Genomic DNA, 17,163 nt, shown 5'->3' on the forward strand with positions numbered 1-17,163 from the left:
AGTAAAGGTAAAGTGGAATATAACATATAAACAGGAATAGTCTAAATAATTATTGGAAATGGTTCAAAGAATAGTTCACATTTCAGGAAATGTAATCAGTGAAATAAAGAGTACACTTAAAAATGCAAATCTAAATTGCTTTAAAAAGACTCAAGATTAGAAACAAGGTAAAATTAATTAGTGGAAATTGATACCAAGACATAGCATAGTAAAGCACTAGAGCATACCATAGCAAAAAAATTAAAATAAAAAAATAATTGAAAAACTAAGTCAAAGAAATACTTTCAAAAGCCAATTAGTAGTCAACAACTGTACTATGGGTTGCATTATGAAGATATACCAGTTTTGTCCTAATACCCCATATTTTCTTTTAAGGAAAAGGATGAGATAGTGGAGCAGAAGGAAAGCATGCCTGATAGAGGAGAAAGAATGGTTTATAAAAGTTCAGGGCTATTAGGTGGTGGGAGAGAGATGTTGAACCAGAGGCTAAACAAAGTCTGAAAAAGGGGAAGAGGTTCATTGATATGTCACAGGCTGAAAATTTTGGGGGACTATCAATGCTATGCCAGCTATTGTCAATGATCATATAAATCATATATCAATAATCATTGATAATATTACTTTAAAATAGTATATTTTTAAAAATGGTCCATTACAAGGCCCATGTTGTTATGATGATGCAAGTAGAAAACAAATCCTAAAATGGCTGTGATAGCCAATTTGGTCAAAATAGGGTCTGTATACACAAAAAACACTTTCTCTTTTGTTTTTTTTCCCCCGTAAGCTCTTTGTATTCACAAGTACTTCTGCCAGCCACTAAAGCAAATAATTTCTATTAAAACCTTTTCTCCCAAGACAGAATATGCTTGCTTATCCTTTACCATGCTTATGTATTTTATCCTGTCTCCCGAATTACTACAATTAAACAATTACTTTAACCAGAAATTATATCAAGCCTGCCAACAATATGGTTTATTTCATCAGCAAAATCTCTTTTAGTGATTTCACCAGCTCAGCCACATCAGGACACTTGAAAATTTTCCTGCAAAAATTTGCCTGTCCTCAGATAAATATGAGATTTGTGCAAAGTGAGCAAGGGGTTGAAAATGATAAGAAAAAAAATTTTAAAAAAAGAAAAAAGAAAAGAAAGATAAATATGAGATTTGAATGACCGAATCTGAAGTAGGTGCTGAATAAATGTGGAATGGTTGGCTGACATCTTATATTCAATGTTACTCTCTTTACAATATGGAACATCTGAGTGAAAGTAACAGTTTTAGACAATCATCCAGCCTTTTATAAATGCAAGGAGACTTGGCATCACTTGGAAAAGGTATCCAAACCTTGGATGTAATTTTGCACCCTTCACCAGGAAGTCTTAGAACTACACAGACATAGTCTGTCAACAGATTTATGCTGGTGTTGTTGAAGCCACTTTCAAGTTTGGATTGCCTCAGTTTTCCTCTGTCAAAGATTATTTGCTTAGATCTATTAGCAAACCAGTAATTTCCTTTGAGTAAATTTCCCTTTTTCCCATATAGATATGGAGTCCAAAGAATGAGTTATTTTCCCCATCAGGTAGATCCATAAAATTTCAATATTTGGGCCACTGTAACCTTTGTCCTTTGCTTGAGACCAAGATTATTCCCTGCTGGAATAGATGCAGTTGTAAGTTTTGATGGCTTGGTAGGTCCAGAAATTATACTTGGATTGGATAGAAAACAAAGGCAATAGTCGTGATTTTAATGGCGGCACTCCTCAAAGTAGACCTTAAAGCTTTAGTTTTCCTTTTTTCCTTTATTTTTCCCTATAATTCTGCTATCCAACATTTTCTGGAGGTTGAAACATTTGTTAATTTAATCAGGAAGAAACAAGGTAGTTTAGTGAGACTGGAGATAGCTAAATTTTGATAAAACCTAGTGATCACACAAAAGAATGTTTATAAAATATGCAACTTAAAAATTATCCTTGAAAAATTGTTTAAAGAATGGGTGCTTAATGTGAGTGACATACTAGTAATGATATATAATAGAGAGAGGAATGCTTTTTTCTGTATATGCTCTATTGTAATTACCTATTTAATTACCTGGCTTCCCCATTACCCTAAGGAGTAAGATATATTTAGTGATTTCCAAACTTGGCTGCACATTAGAATTACCTAGGAAGCATTTTAAAACTACAACACCTGATTTAATTGGCCTAGAGGATAAAGCCCAGGCTTTGTCCTCTAATATTATTTAAGAGCTACTATGTGAATCTAATACACAGCTTGGGTTGAGAAAAACTGGTGTAGGATACTTCACTTACAAGCACAAGCTCTGGCACATAAGTGCTAGCTAAATGTTATGTGGATGCTTGAATGCAATCATTAGTGTTTCCTTTAAGAAATAAATGTGAAACATGGTTCAGATTTTTACAGTCACAGGTATGCTTTTTTTAATAAAGAATGTACAAAGAATATTCACATTCTATGGATGAACAACCTGCATACTTGTGCTGCACTTTGGTTAGCTTTTCGTAGTGTTTTCTCTGGCACATCAGTGAGCTTTCATGTTATGTGTCCACAAATATCAATCTTAATCAGTCAATGGTAAGTTTATGATGGAGAAGAAAAATGTGTCTGTTAGTCTATAATTGTGTTAAAGCAAAAATATGTATAATAGTTATGGTATGTTTGGTGATTAATTGCAAATGGCCTATTCTATGCACTTTACTTTGAAGTGGAGTCCATCACTGGACAGATTTCATTATGAGGGTCAAAGGAGAGAGTTTTTTTCCATGAATTATCTTCTGTCTTGAAAAACTCTCCACTGAATCCATGTCTACTTTTTTTGAAGTTCCAATTAAAGAATCTTACCTTAAATAAGGTTTTAGTGGGGATTGAAAACAAATCTCATTTCCTGTATATAATAATACAGCTGTAATATTTATAATATTTCTGTGTTGTTTAGGAAAGGTGTTGACAAATGAACCACAGGAAAATAATGTACAGATTGGTGCTATATGCTATATATTTTCTGATAAATTTGAATTTTCTAATTGATTTTATATTATTATCTTAGTTTCATAGCCAGAAATGATACATGCCCAGGTACTGTAACTCCCAGCTTCTATTGTAGAAGAGCCCACTGCATTCAATTGGCATCTAATTAAATGCTTGTTTAATTATAGAACAAATGAGTGACAGAAAACTGTCCAAAGATTAGCATGGCGGAAAGACTCATAGAGCCCCCCAAATCAACACTTAAGAAAAATATTTAAGGGTACAGAGGATGCTGATCCCTAAATAGGATTATGGATCAAAATTATCTGGGAAGCTTTTTATTTTTATTTATTTTTTGGAGACAGAGTCTCACTCTGTTGCCTGGGCTAGAGTGCCATGGCATCAGCCTAACTCACAGCAACCTGAAACTCCTGGGCTCAAGCAATCCTCCTGCCTCAGCCTCCCAAGGAGCTGGGATTATAAGCATGCACCACCATGTCTGGCTAATTTTTTCTATTTTTAGTAGAGACAGGGTCTCACTCTTGCTCAAGCTGGTCTTGAACTCCTGACCTTAAGCTATCCTCAGCCTCCCAGAGTGCTAGGATTATAGGCATGAGCCACAGCACCCAGCCTCTGGAAAGCTTTTTAAAAAGCATCATGCGTTATGCACAAATTGGAGGTGGTTGTAAAGGAAAAAATGGTGGGAAGGAATCCTAGGAATTCATATTTTTAGTAAGTCCTCCCTTCCCCTCCACCCCATGATCCTTATGTAATCAATCAGTTCGGCAAAAGTCTGTGGCCAGGCATTTGGGGACCACTGGTATAATGGAATGTTCACTGGACAAGGAGTTGAGAAACTTGGGTTCTAATCATAGCTCTGTTACTAATTTATTTAGGACAATTTACTTACACTTGACAGATTTCAATCTCCATCATGAGAGCCTTCGTTTCTAGATAATTTCTCCCATGATTTGAAAGGTCCATTGACACCTAATGTGTTGTGACTCTGTTAGTATTATCTTTCATGATGTGCTAAAGCTAACCTCTAATAGAGTAGTAAACATACAATAAAATGATTAACTTAAAGAGAAGATTTAGCTGCACGTATATTCCACAAGCAAAAATTTCTTTGTCCATCATCTGGGTTATACCATTAACAGCCAACAAATGAGAAAACTCTATGGCGGCACATTGATTATTACCCTTTCAAAAGTATGTTACCTCCAAAAGATATCCATCCCTAAACATCAATACAGGAAATGTGTAAGAGCACAACTTATTATCTTCCCTGTCTTATCAAGCACCATGTTGATGTTGTAAGAGTTCCTCATAATCAGAGAACAGAAGTATCTATGTCAACAAAATCTAATAATTTTCTGATCATCTACTTTAGTCACTCCATATATGCTATGTATATGCCTAATATCTATATGCCTACAGCTAATGGTACTTAACCATGGTGTCTGGCACGAAAGAGAAGCTCAAGAAATATTTGTTGAATTAATAAAAGAAGCAAGAAAAGAAGGAAAGGATGAACAAGCAATGGACAGAAAGAGAATATTGGGCTTATTTTAATGATAGTAATGATGTTTTCCGTCATTGGGCACCACACAGTCCATTTCCATCAGCTTATGAATCTTCACAGGAAGAATGTTGGGACATGTGGACCTCCCTTGAATATAAAAAAACAAGACATTTAGCAGCAGAACTTTCAGAATTGATTCTAAAAGGAATAGCTCACCTTTTTTTAAGCAGAGGTTTTCATTGGCCAGTTTTCCCTCCTCATTGACATATATTTTCATCCAGCTATGAAGGTATTTTCTGCCCTTCTTGACCACTACCCTGGAGCCTTGTTTTTTGAGAAAGAGAGAAGTATTTTCCACCTCAAGGAACCCTTCCTGATAGTAGCAGGTCCATTGGGGTGCCTGGGAGCAGCAGTCCAAGATGGCTGAGCGGGAAGGGGCACCAGAGGAATTGGAAACAGACAGGCACAGCGCAGATTTCATGTGAAAGAGCTTTCCATCCTCAGTCCACATCCACTGCTGGTTCTGGATGGTCCTGTTGCATGAGCCCACGCCCACTTTCCCATTTGTGAGAAGACACTGTTGTTTCTGGACATGGACAATCTGAAACCCCTCTGGAAGATGAAAAGTGTATAAAGTTCTGTGTAGCACATTATAAGGCTCATTAGAAAACAAAACAACCCATCCACAAATGGGCTAAGTAAAATGACTATTTTACTTATATTTTGTTGTTGCTATCATTTCAAGTGAATATTCTTAGATTTAACACATGTGATTTAAAATCCCAAGACTGACAATGTAAAATGTCAAAATGTCCCACAGCTTCCCCCACCCTTTTTTTTTTTTTTTTTTTTTTACTTTCACATGGCTAGGGAAGAAAACACACCCCTTATTGGAAAATGAAAGGAAACTTAGAAAAGAAACAAAACTATTCAAAGATTATGGTGTGGTATTTTAGCCACATTAGTTAAATATAATGAAGGTATGAAAAGCTCAGTTCTCTATTTAACCATTTGACTCTTTCCATATCACCTTCCTCCCCCTCTCTACAAAAAAACCCCTTTTCCATTCCTTCAATTCACATTGCAGTAAGTATTTGTATACAAATTGCAGAGTTTGAACAAAAATTTTTAAAAATTGCCTATATTTCAGTTTTTATGAAAAACTGAAACAAATTTTCCCACCCCTCCTAGCACAACCTCCTAGCTAACAATAACCAATGAAAATATTGATTATCGCAAAATAAATTTCTTCTAGTCCTGGAGAGAAGCATTTCTCTGTTTTGGGACAATATCTACAGTTTTCCGACAATATCTACAGTTTTCCCTCAAATACTAATAGATTAAAAGCTCAGCATTTCTCAATTTAAGAAAATTAAACATCCAATTGTTAAACATCAGTATTAAAAAGTAAGATATTTAGGCTCAGAAACCATTTTCAATGAGCTTTTACTTAAATTGCATAGCTCGCCCATGAAAATATTCAGCCCTTCCAAATAAAACATGCCACGTTCCCTTATCCCCTTAAACCGTATTTCTTATACTTTCTTTCTTTAACACAACAGAAAAAAAAAACTATAACCTGTTTGGGAAAGGTATGGGGAATGCTACATACTGTTACATAATAATACAAAATTCCTCCCCAGAGTTCTGTACTCTCTGCTATAAATATGCCATTTCAGGAGCTGCCCGAAGCATTTGGAGGACCTCAGGAGAGAAATTATTTTCTTTTGGAGAGAAATCTCAACAGTGTGGGCACAGCTGGCTCCTTTTATTCCCCCTCCTCAGCGTCTTTGGCTAAACAGCCATGGAGACCTGGCTTCATTTCTACCTTATTTCAGACACTTTTCAAAGGCCTGAGACTCCTCAGCCAGACAGGAGAGAAATGCCTTGGGAAACTGAGGCAGACCCACTCACCTGAGCTCCTGAAGACCAAGCAGGTAAGAATCACCATGTAAAATTCAGCCTCCATTTTCCACTTAACAACTGCTCATGCTTCGCTTGGGAAAAAAAAAAAATTCTTCCAGATAAGAGAAGCAGAGACTAGGAAGGAAATGTGCCTTCATGGTGGGGGGAAAAGTCAGTGACGAGCACTTCCTCCTATTGAATTGTTTGGGGAAGTTTTACACCAGTGTCCTTTTGTCTGTTTCCTTAGAAAGAAGGGATTATGATTACCTCTCTTTTTTTTTAATGCAGAAAAAATTTCAGCCTCCAGGAGCAGAACAAATCCCCTTAAGTCTTTACCTACCTTCCCTTTGGCACATGATTACTTCTTAACCTCAAGAGGGAAGAAAAGAATTGTAATCTCAGATAATTGAATGTTCCTAAAACATTACATCTCTTCAGGTGATGTGATTCTGCTGAATAAACATAAACCGTGTAATTCATGAGGGTCTACGACAAGTGATATAAAGACGTAAACATGTACTGTTTGTATAATGATATGCTGGGAGTCTATCGAGGAAAACCACATAATGATGGCACTTCTAGATTATTATCTCTCAAGTGATGACAATATTACATTTTGAGATCATCATCTCCACTGTGGAGATGCAGAGACTAAAATTAAACCCATCACGTTATCAACTTCAGGCTTCCCCAAACAGATAATGGCTTCTCTCCAAGTAGGAGAAAAAAGAATCTCCTTTACTCAATATTTAGTATTAAGAGTAGTTTATTGGCAGTGTGAAACAAAGTCAACATTGCTGCATGAAAAATTCGTATTTGAGCAGAACATCTTGTGTTTTCTGAGGGTAGTTGTTTTAACTTTATTTGTCACTTGAGGATTAAAACTTTTCAGAAATGTAAGGACAGACATGGCAGCATCTTTATAAAGAACCTCTGGAAATGGGACAGGTTACATCATTCCCAAAGGCATCTGTCTTTTATTGGGAGAGAGATTCCAGGTAGACAGCATATTCAAAAATCCCTTCTTAGTAAAAGAGAGACAAGTATTTAAAATTCTTGATACTTCATAGTTGCTACAAATTTGTTTTGCCTTTTTAAAGTAAAACAAATCACAATGTAGAAATACAGTGGATAGAGTTCTGGAGCAGAAGTCACCTTTATGCCTAATAATAGAGAGTAAATACATATATACCCAATGACAATTATTGTGCTCTGTAATTGATTGGTAGGAGGTACTATAAATACATATTTAATAGGTAATATTATCAAGACACATTTCCATATAAAATAGTTACTGCTTTTAATTTTTTTTTTTTAAAAACAAAGACTTATTTGTTAAAAATCCATTGTCGATCACTTAGCAGCAAGATTCTGGTAACTGAGAAAGGTAATAGCACTTAAAACAGGAACAGTTAAACAGCTGACAGTCCATTCACAAGACATATTTTGCAAACATTAAAGCATCTAAACACACAATAAGAATGTCTTCAGCAGCTCTTCCAGTCATCATCTGATGACATTTATCACTGAATATTACATACATACATTCTGTGTGGCAGATAGTACAGACAAAACGAAATCCACCGCAGCCTATGTGAGAAATCTATCATACCTCCATCAGCATAGGACCTTCAAAATAGTTTGAGGGATGCTTACAAATGCATTCATATACACAAGGGGCTGGCAATCTTAAACATGTTGCCAAGTCTTCCACAATCCATGCCACAGGTTGGCTTCAGAGCTTCTCTTTCCTTCCATTGCAGGAAGCTCCTTCTGGAAGCCTCAAGTGGGTAATTTGATTAAACACCCCAAGAGATTGATGGCCTGGTCAGTCTTCAGTGACTCACTGGACAGTTTCTGCTGAAAGTCTGCTCTCATACAGGCATAGAGCATGATGCACAAATTCATACTGCTCACTGGTTTGGACCATTCCACCTCTGCAAAGAAGAAATCACAAAATAACTTCTTTTTGCTAACATCTTGCAATCTCAAGCAGCACAGAGACTACAGCTAAGCTAGGTGTTATGCCAAAGACACATGGAACAGTTGACCAATGATTCTTTTGTTATCCCTCTTACCTGTGTCCTAATGTCCCAACTGGCAAAGTTAATGTGTTAATGTATATAAAAGAATTAACACAGTGCCTGGTACACACTAGGCACTTGATTAATTTTAGCCTATGTACCATTACTGGGGAGGTGGTATAGCCCAAAGGTTAAATACCAGGACTTTGGAACCAGCCAGGCTGAGTTCAAGTCCTTCCTCTGCCAATTCATGGCTGTGTGATCCGGGACAGGTTCCTTAAAACTCTTTGTACCTTGGTTTCCTCTTCTGTAACAACAAAATAGTAACAGTAACAACTTTGTAAGGTTGTTGTGAAAGTGAAATGAATTCAATGTAGCTGGATTGTTAGTGTTACTTCTCAGTATCCCTATCATTTGTCTTATGTTAAAATGCTTTATACATTTGGATTAAAATTGATTGAAGTAGGCTCACCAAACAAAACTCATCTGCGAAATATTGCTCTTTCTACAAGAAAAAGAAAGTCAACCCTGGAATGGTTTATTTAAGTAGGTTACATGGAAACAACATTAGCCTCTGGGTATACTTTAAACACAATAGTGGGTAGGTCCTTAAATGAATTGGAAAAAGGTAACTGGCTCTTGTTTTTTCCCCCTTGGTTATCACTATTTTCATTACTAGCTGCTCAGCACCTCTTTTGTCATTGGATTAGTAGAAGGCAGTTGCCTTCATGAGAAATAACAATGCTTCTCATTTTATATATACATATATATATATATATATATATATTTTTTTTTTAAGAGCAGAGTCTTGTTCAGTTGCCCAAGCTGGAGTGCAGTGGCACTATCATAGTTCACTGTAGCCTTCAACTCCTGGGCTCAAGTAATCCTCCCACGAGTAGCTGGGACTACAGGTATACACCACCATGCTCTGATAATTTTTCTTATTTCTTGTACAGACAGGGTCTCATTATGTTGCCCAGGTTGGTCATAAATTTCTGACCTCAAGCAGTCTTCCCACCTTGACCTCACACAGTGCTGGGATTACAGGTGCGAGCCACCATGCATGGCCATATATTTTTATGTATACTATGTCTATATTACATTTTGCTCCTTTATAATTATGGCTCTTAGGTTTGACAAAGTTCCTAGACATTAACATAACTGTTACTTATATTTTCTGCTCACTGAATAACAGCATCACTCTAATTGTTTAAAGTCCTGTAAAGTCTCTGTAACTCTACAATCATACAACTAACTTTGTGTTCTAGTTTAGTTCTATGTTTTAGCCGGCATTTCCCAGTGGCTGTTAGTACCATTCAAAATAATTTTCAGATTATTTTAAGCACTTCAACTTAAAAGCTAGATATATTGTCTCACTGTAACCTGACTTTGGGTTAATGGTAATAACTAAATTGGGCTTGCATGTTTACTTGTCAACCTATATAAATATTAAAGCAGTAAGACTTCCTCCTTCAAAAGTAACAGTCATTCTTCTGGCAGGTCAACATGATGCCAAAATGATGTATTATATTTGGCAAGAAATAAAGAGGTAAATTCAGTTTTCGGTGACAGCAACTTATTAGCAGAAATAGTTCAACAGTCTTTTTCCCTAGAACTGTATATTTTGTTGTCTTGAAGGAACCTCCTGGCCAAAGTGTTTCTTGTTCAGAAGTGGACAACAGGAATGGCCAGCTGAGGATGTGGCAACTCTTCCTCTTCTTAGCTGTATGATGACATCTGGGCACACCTAAAACAGCAGGTGTCCGGAAGATGCTGGCTTGGCCTGTGAAGCTTGGGAGACACAGCCACGGTAAATATTAGAGCAGCTCCAGGGAGCTGAGAGGTGCCTCCCTTCCTCTGGCATTTCCACAGTGCAGGGAACCATCACCCCCCCTTGACTGCAGACGGCATGTGGAACTTTGTATGTGCTCCGTCTCTCACACTCTGGTCTGTCAACTTCCTCTCACCATTTACCTCACTTTGAGGCAAGAATTTTCCCTTCTGGTATGTTCTGGTCAGCACTGGTATTTACACATTCGAGTGGTGAATGAATGGAGACACAGTTTAAGTCTTAATAACCATTTTATCCTAAGTAGGTCAGCAGAATATTTTAATGGTTGAAGTATATCTACTATGACATTCTGATAACTAACAAGGTTGCTTCAACCAGTGAAGGTGGGGGATGATGGGGAAACAGATCTGTTAGCTGCAGGCTAGCAAAATTCTTGCAGGTCTTAAGTGTTCAGGAAGGTATATGAAAAGTCCTCGTACTTCCCACTTAATTGGAAAATAAAAATGAAAAACTTGGCATCAGAGGGATTCTCAGAGATCATCCATTCCAATTGCTGACAAAATATAGCTCTTCTAGAAGGAAGCAGTCTATGTGACAGGTGGCCAGCTGGCTTCTGCTGGAATGCTCACAGGATGGGGTACCTTTAGAGGGAGGTTTTCCCAAGGTTTGCAGGAAAACTTTGGAAGACATCAAAACGAATCTGCCCCTCTGTAACTTTTACTTTATTGGTCAAACATAAATAGCCCAAAAAAGTCTTAAGGCTCCCCTGTAGTCACACAATAGCTCTCTAAATTCTGGAAAACAACCATCAAAGTCCCATAATCTTTTCTTCTCTAGACTAAACATCCTGTGGCCACTCAATATTTCTGTATAGCCTGGTTTCCCTGTCCCTTACCAATTGAGTCCCCTTCTTCTCTAGGCTATTTTATCAAATGTGACCTACTTAGAGTGTTGTGTCTGCTGCCAATGAGATCTGGTCAGTGGGCATATTTTCTCCCTTGAGCTGCACATTGTAGACCAATAAGTTTGCTTCATGTGATAAGGTCCCACAGAACCTACATGGTGCCTGGTGCTCAGCAAGAAGTTTAGGATATTGAGTGAAATTTTAGGTTAATTAAAATGTCAGAAGGATCTTTCTTTCTCTTCTTTCCTCCCTCCCTCCCTCACTCCCTCTTTCTTTCTTTCTTTCCTTTTCTTTTTCAGAGACAGGGTCTTGCTCTGTTGCCCCAAGCTGGAGGCATGATCATAGTGGCATGAGTGGCATGATCATGAGTGGCATGATCATAGTTCACTGCAAACTCGATCTCCTGGGCTCAAGTGATCTTCCAGCCTCAGCCTCTTGAGTAGCTGGGACTATAGGCCTGCATCACCACATTCATCTAATTTTTAATTTTTTTTTATAGAGACAGGGTCTCACTATGTTGCCCAGGCTGGTCTCAAATTCTTGGACTCCAGGGATCCTCCCACCTTGGCCTCCCAAAGTGCTAGGATTACAGGTGTGAGCCACCACACCTGGCCTCAGCAGGATTTTTTTGAAAGTGAAAATTATAGCTTTCTACCACTCTGTACTTACACTATTGAATTCTAGAAACTAAATGTAGGTATTTCTGTTTATTTCTGTTACTTTCAACTTATTAGTTTCAGCACAATGTTCTTGTTTACTGAATCACTATCTATCATTCAAGATATTAGTCTTCCATTTCTTACTCTGAGCATTGTGACTTCTAGATATTTAACATTTTTTAAATCTGAGTCATCATAAAAAGTAGAAAAAGAGCCAGGGTAGGGTCTTTATTATACATAATTTGATATCATGTTATATGCTGTCTAATCCCATTCTAAAATTGTTTCTCTCCAGACTGTAGGTCCTCTATTAAGGGCAAAGATAATGTCACAGTCTTCTCATATTTGCAACAGTGAAAAGCACCTACTAATCTTAGGTAAATACCTGTCAAGCAAGTTACCCAGGCCATGCTATTTTCATATCATGGGAAAATAGAGAAACTGTGGGCTAGAAGAAAGAAAAGGGTATCCCAGGATGCATTCACTGGACTGGTTCAAATCCAGGAATTCATCACAATCATCTTTGAAAATATGTGATAAATGTTCTATTGCATATATTGGTATATAGAATACTCTGTTGACCTGTGTAAGAACTTAAAATCTAGAATTACCCTTTAGATTTTCCTGTTATGGAGCAAATATAGTCTTTTTATAAGCTGGCTATAGTAAAAAATACCTAAGAAGCTAGTACAGTGCCTGTATATAAAATATATTTATGGAATAAATATATTCTTTTTTTCCATAGGCTAGATTAATTGTGGAGAGAGAGAGCTCTGTAGCAATTTACCCTCCAGGGGATTCTGACTTGGTCTCCAGGCACCTCTTAGGTCAAATAGAGCTCCATGGATTTGCTGAAATATGGATCTATATTAATGATGTAAAAGCTCCTAATGCAAACTGGTTCTGGAAAATAAGAAACAGGGATGCTCTTTTTTTTACTTTAAAAGCCATTATCTAACTTCCATTCAAAGAGCTGGCACTAAAATAATTCTTGACCTCCAATAGATTTCAGTTTAAACTCAACCAAAGTTAAGATTTTAAAATATTTTCCATGGTGACCAAGACGATGTTTTAGTGGAGGGCTATGGGGTGCAAAATAGCTGGACCATCATTAGTCAGGCAGAATGCCTGAAATTACCACCATTACTCAATACCTTGCATTAAAGTGTCATTCCTGCTTGGAGAATCCTCTTTAGGGGACTCTTAATGTAAAATTAAAATAGAGATCAGGTCTGAAAAATTCCCGAGCAAACAAAATCAAAGGCTTAAAAATAGCGTTAATTGCAAACATAAGCGAAACTTAACTTGGATTCATATCCAATAAGTGCTTAAGTTAGACAGAACTAAAACTTAAACCCCAGCCAGTCATAAGCAGCCAATTCACATATGATTATGGGACTACAGACTTTTCAACAAGGTACCTAAACAAAGGCAATTTTGTAATTGCAAACCAATAAATTATTTCTTTTTTTGCTTCTGCCTTTTCCCAGTAAAGACTTCCCTCTGGCGTTTTATCATTGGAACACTAAACTTCTTTTGTTCTGGTGTTCCCCAATTCACGAATTGTTTTGTACTCTATATAAACTCTAAAATTTTATTGTGCCTCAGATTTTTCTTTTACAGTACACATTTTTTTCTGAAGAGGTATAACACATTAAGTGACAATCCCTACCACTGAGCAGGAGTTAGTTTATCAAAAAAGAGTAAGGTCAAATAAAAACATCAAAGGAACCCTAGTTAGCTGTGAGAGTGGTCATGGGTTTGAAAAACTTTGGAATGTCAGGTGTCAGGTTCATTACCAGTAGGGACCAAAGTGTGTTAGAAGGAAAAAGATACCACACACTGTTGTCAAGACAAATCCTGATTCCACCACTTACTAGATGTTTTACCTTACCACATAATCTTTGCAGTGCTCAGTTTTCTCATGTGCAAAATGATGAGGCTATAAAAATAATTGTACCTACCTCATAGCATAGTTGTGAGAAATAAATGGGACAATCCATGTAAAATGTTTAGCATATAGCCAAGCACATATGAATACTGTACACGTTAACTATTATTGTTATTGCTACTCTTTGGTAGTCTCTCTGGTCAAATAGGACTGGTTAGGAGGCTCTGAGGTGAAGCCTTCAAAGGCCTTGGAGTTCTAAGAGCAAACCTGGCAGAGGACATGAGATTGCCCAGGTCAGGCAAGCCTAGATGGAAAGATCCAAATGTGTTTCTAAATATTGACCAGCCTAGAAGACAGCGACAGCAGAGACCGATGATGTAGTGGAAAGTCATGGGCTTGACATCTGTCAGATCAGGATTGAATCCTTGCTTTCGAACCTACTAGCTGTATGATTTTTAGGTAAATCATTTAATCCTCCCCACTCTGGCTTTCCTCATTAATGACAAACGTCATCAGGTTGTGAGGATTAAGTGAGTCGCAGCCTATCAGTGTCTGGTTGAAGGCTGTTTGCAGAATTCCCGGGAGCCCAGGGCTCTACGGTGGTGCCTGAGGGCCCTTGGCAGGGCAGAGGAGGAGGCATGGCCTTTAGGATTAGATCCTAATCCCAGCTGTGACCAGGGCAGTTCTGCTTTTTACTGGTTTTCCATGTTTGGTGTTCTGTGGAAGATTTTGTCTGCCAAAAGTTTTCCATTGTTCACAAAGAAGTTTGAAGACCAGCGGCCTGGCAAATGTATTTACCCCACAAAGTTTCAAATTTTGCAAGGTTTAAATGAGATAATCCACAAAATGCTTAGCACAGTGGCTGTCCTTTAGTGAGTACTAAATAAATGCTGCTTATTCTTTTTCTTATTCTTAGTTCATGTTGCACCTAAAGTGATCATACATTCTGGTTTGCTTGGGACGGTTGTGGTTCACTCCTATTGTGCTGGTGTGATTATTAATAGGGTCACCCTTCACTCTCAAGTGTCTTGGTTTGGATGATAAAGAATTTGTGCACCCCAATTATGCCCCATCCCATGCTATGGAAGAAAGTCATTGCTTTATTGCAAAAGTGGTACTGGTCGTGTGGCTCTGATTTCTTTGTGGCCAGAGAATATGAACACTGTGTTTGGCCAGGCCAGAGAGGATCCAGACATACTACCCTTCTAGAAATGTCAGCTATCTCATATCGCATTAGCCTCGCCAAACATAAAAATCAGTGTCTCAGTCTGCATGCAGTGAAGCACGTAGCTGTGTCACCTGGGGGTAAACTTGGGTTAGAAGGGAAAAAAAAAAATGTAGTATTTTCCTTTTGCTACCAGGAGGTTGTGTTGAAAAAAACCCCTCCAGATGCCCAGGAGAGAGATTTGGTTTTTAACATGTTAAAATTGTGACCTTTTGTGACTATTAACTCACACATACAGAGAGCAACAGCTTTTCCTGCCGCACCGCCCAGCCCGTATCCGGTCTAATCAGTAGACAGAAGAAATTCTGCTGTGGTGACTCACTTCTGGGCCAACAATGGAACTTACGCTCCTTTGCTTTTTATTATTTTCAAATCTGGAATTCTTTTGGTAAAGTTTGGTACAGTAAATTTAGAACAAAAGGTGTGGACGTTAATGTGCCTCATGGGTAAATCTCTGACAGCTTGGGCATGAGTCAAGTGAGGCTAACGTCTGCTGCTCTAACTTGGGTTCAGCTGTGAGGTGTGTCTGGCCCCTCCGACGGAGGTTTTCCTATGTTATTATACAGATGTCATATCGAGGAGGGAAAACTTAAACATAAACAGAATCTGACTGATTCTGACCAGTTAGTTTGAACATAGACACCCACTCCAAAATAGGTGTGTCCTAAAGTATTTGCAGGGCATAAAAGTCAGCACAGATCAAATTATAATTTAATGACAACTCTAACATATCTTGAATCTCTTTTTTTTTTTTCCTGAAAATTAGCCATTTTCTTCTGAACACCCAGGTTAACACCCAATTAGCTCCAAGCTGGGAAGAAGGAACAGGTTGTCCTGGCAACCACTTGGAAGATTCAGTTGGCAGCATCTGTTTTACAGAGGGGACCTCTTGTTATGATCTTGGGAACTATAATGTCAAGTAAATCCACACCAATTTCTAGGGCTTTATCTCTAAGTGGCCTTAAAATAAGTAAGCCAAAATATTGAATTCCTGATCTTCAGATGAGATCTTTGAAATTCACACATTCCATTGTTCTTTGTGATTAGTTGGGAATGCAGAAAGATATGAATAGATACAGGGATATAGTTGATAAACATTATACCAACAAGTGGAAATTTTAGCTTTGAAGGTACTTTAACCAAGAATATTTAACAAAGAATATTTTGGGGAAACATATTATCCTAGGAAATAGACGGCATATATGTTCCTCTTCTTAGATGGGTATAGTTAAAAAAAAAAAAGAAAAGAAAATCATCAAACTAAAGTGACTATTAAAACATTTAAACAATGATATGACGCACACTGGAAGCATTTTTCTATCCTGTCTGGGAAGCCACAGTGAAGCCTCAAAGGTAAGGATGTACAAAGACAGCTACAGATTCCACCAATGACTCTCAAAAAGGAGGATTAGACAGATTGCTTCCTGCTACTGGGGAGCTGGGGGGAGAAAAAATAAAAAGAAAAGAAGAAGGCCTTGGAACCAGATATTCTAGTATATGTTCCACTTACCAAATTCTGTTTTCAAATCCTTCTAGTATCCATAGATGCCAATGGGATTAAAAGAAAAACGATGGGGAAAAAGTTGCCCAAGGTCAACGTGTAATGGGAACACTTTTCTTTCCTCCTTGCCTAGATGTCTTCTGGTGATCACATATTGTGCTTTTTTCTTTGAGACAGAATCTCGCTCTGTCACCCGGGCTAGAGTGCCATGGTGTCAGCCTTGTTCACAACAACCTCAAACTCCTGGGCTCAAGCAATCCTTCTGTCTCAGCTTCCCAAGTAGCTGGGACTACAGCTGTGCGCCACAACACCCAGCTAATTTTTCTCTTTTTAGTAGAGATGGGGGGTCTCACTCTTGCTCAGGCTGGTCTCGAACTCCTGACCTCAAGCAATCCTTCCCCGCTTGGGCCTCCCAGAGTGCTAGGATTCCAGGCATGAGCCACCACGCCCTGCCCACATATTGCTCTTAAGTCATTCTCCTATAACACCTATACGCATGTGAGACATTTTCCAAGATTCTTGGGCCAGCTTATTACTATAGATTTTTTTTTCACAACGATGCTAGCCAACAGAAAGTTCATTGTATTGCTCATATTCAGATACTAATAATAAGTACTCTAAACTAAAATTATCAGAGATAAACAATTTTTCCTGGTTTATACAGCAACTAGTTCAGGGTCATTATCGAAGGCAGGATTAGGATGTGAACTTCCTCTCTCTTAATCTTATGCTCAACCCACTTAGGTCTCCCACC

The 17,163-nt window shown here is 37.9% G+C and overlaps 2 protein-coding genes across 2 annotated transcripts in view; both read right to left on the reverse strand.

Moving 5' to 3' along the window:
- Nucleotides 1-6,477, reverse strand: part of PTPRB (protein tyrosine phosphatase, receptor type, B) — a 109,250-nt gene extending 102,773 nt beyond the window's left edge. Inside the window, exons 1-2 of the mRNA XM_012642020.1 lie at nucleotides 6,423-6,477; nucleotides 4,725-5,120 (exon numbers count right to left, since the gene is read on the reverse strand). Coding sequence (XP_012497474.1) covers nucleotides 4,725-5,120; nucleotides 6,423-6,477 — 451 coding nt within the window. The remainder of the gene's footprint in view (nucleotides 1-4,724; nucleotides 5,121-6,422) is intronic.
- Nucleotides 6,478-7,155: 678 nt separating this feature from the next.
- Nucleotides 7,156-17,163, reverse strand: part of PTPRR (protein tyrosine phosphatase, receptor type, R) — a 171,278-nt gene continuing 161,270 nt past the window's right edge. Inside the window, exon 9 of the mRNA XM_012642071.1 lies at nucleotides 7,156-8,350. Coding sequence (XP_012497525.1) covers nucleotides 8,257-8,350 — 94 coding nt within the window. The 3' untranslated portion in view covers nucleotides 7,156-8,256. The remainder of the gene's footprint in view (nucleotides 8,351-17,163) is intronic.

This window comes from Propithecus coquereli, unplaced genomic scaffold, assembly GCF_000956105.1.
Source record: "Propithecus coquereli isolate 6110/MARCELLA unplaced genomic scaffold, Pcoq_1.0 Scaffold172, whole genome shotgun sequence".
Lineage (NCBI taxonomy): Eukaryota > Metazoa > Chordata > Mammalia > Primates > Indriidae > Propithecus > Propithecus coquereli.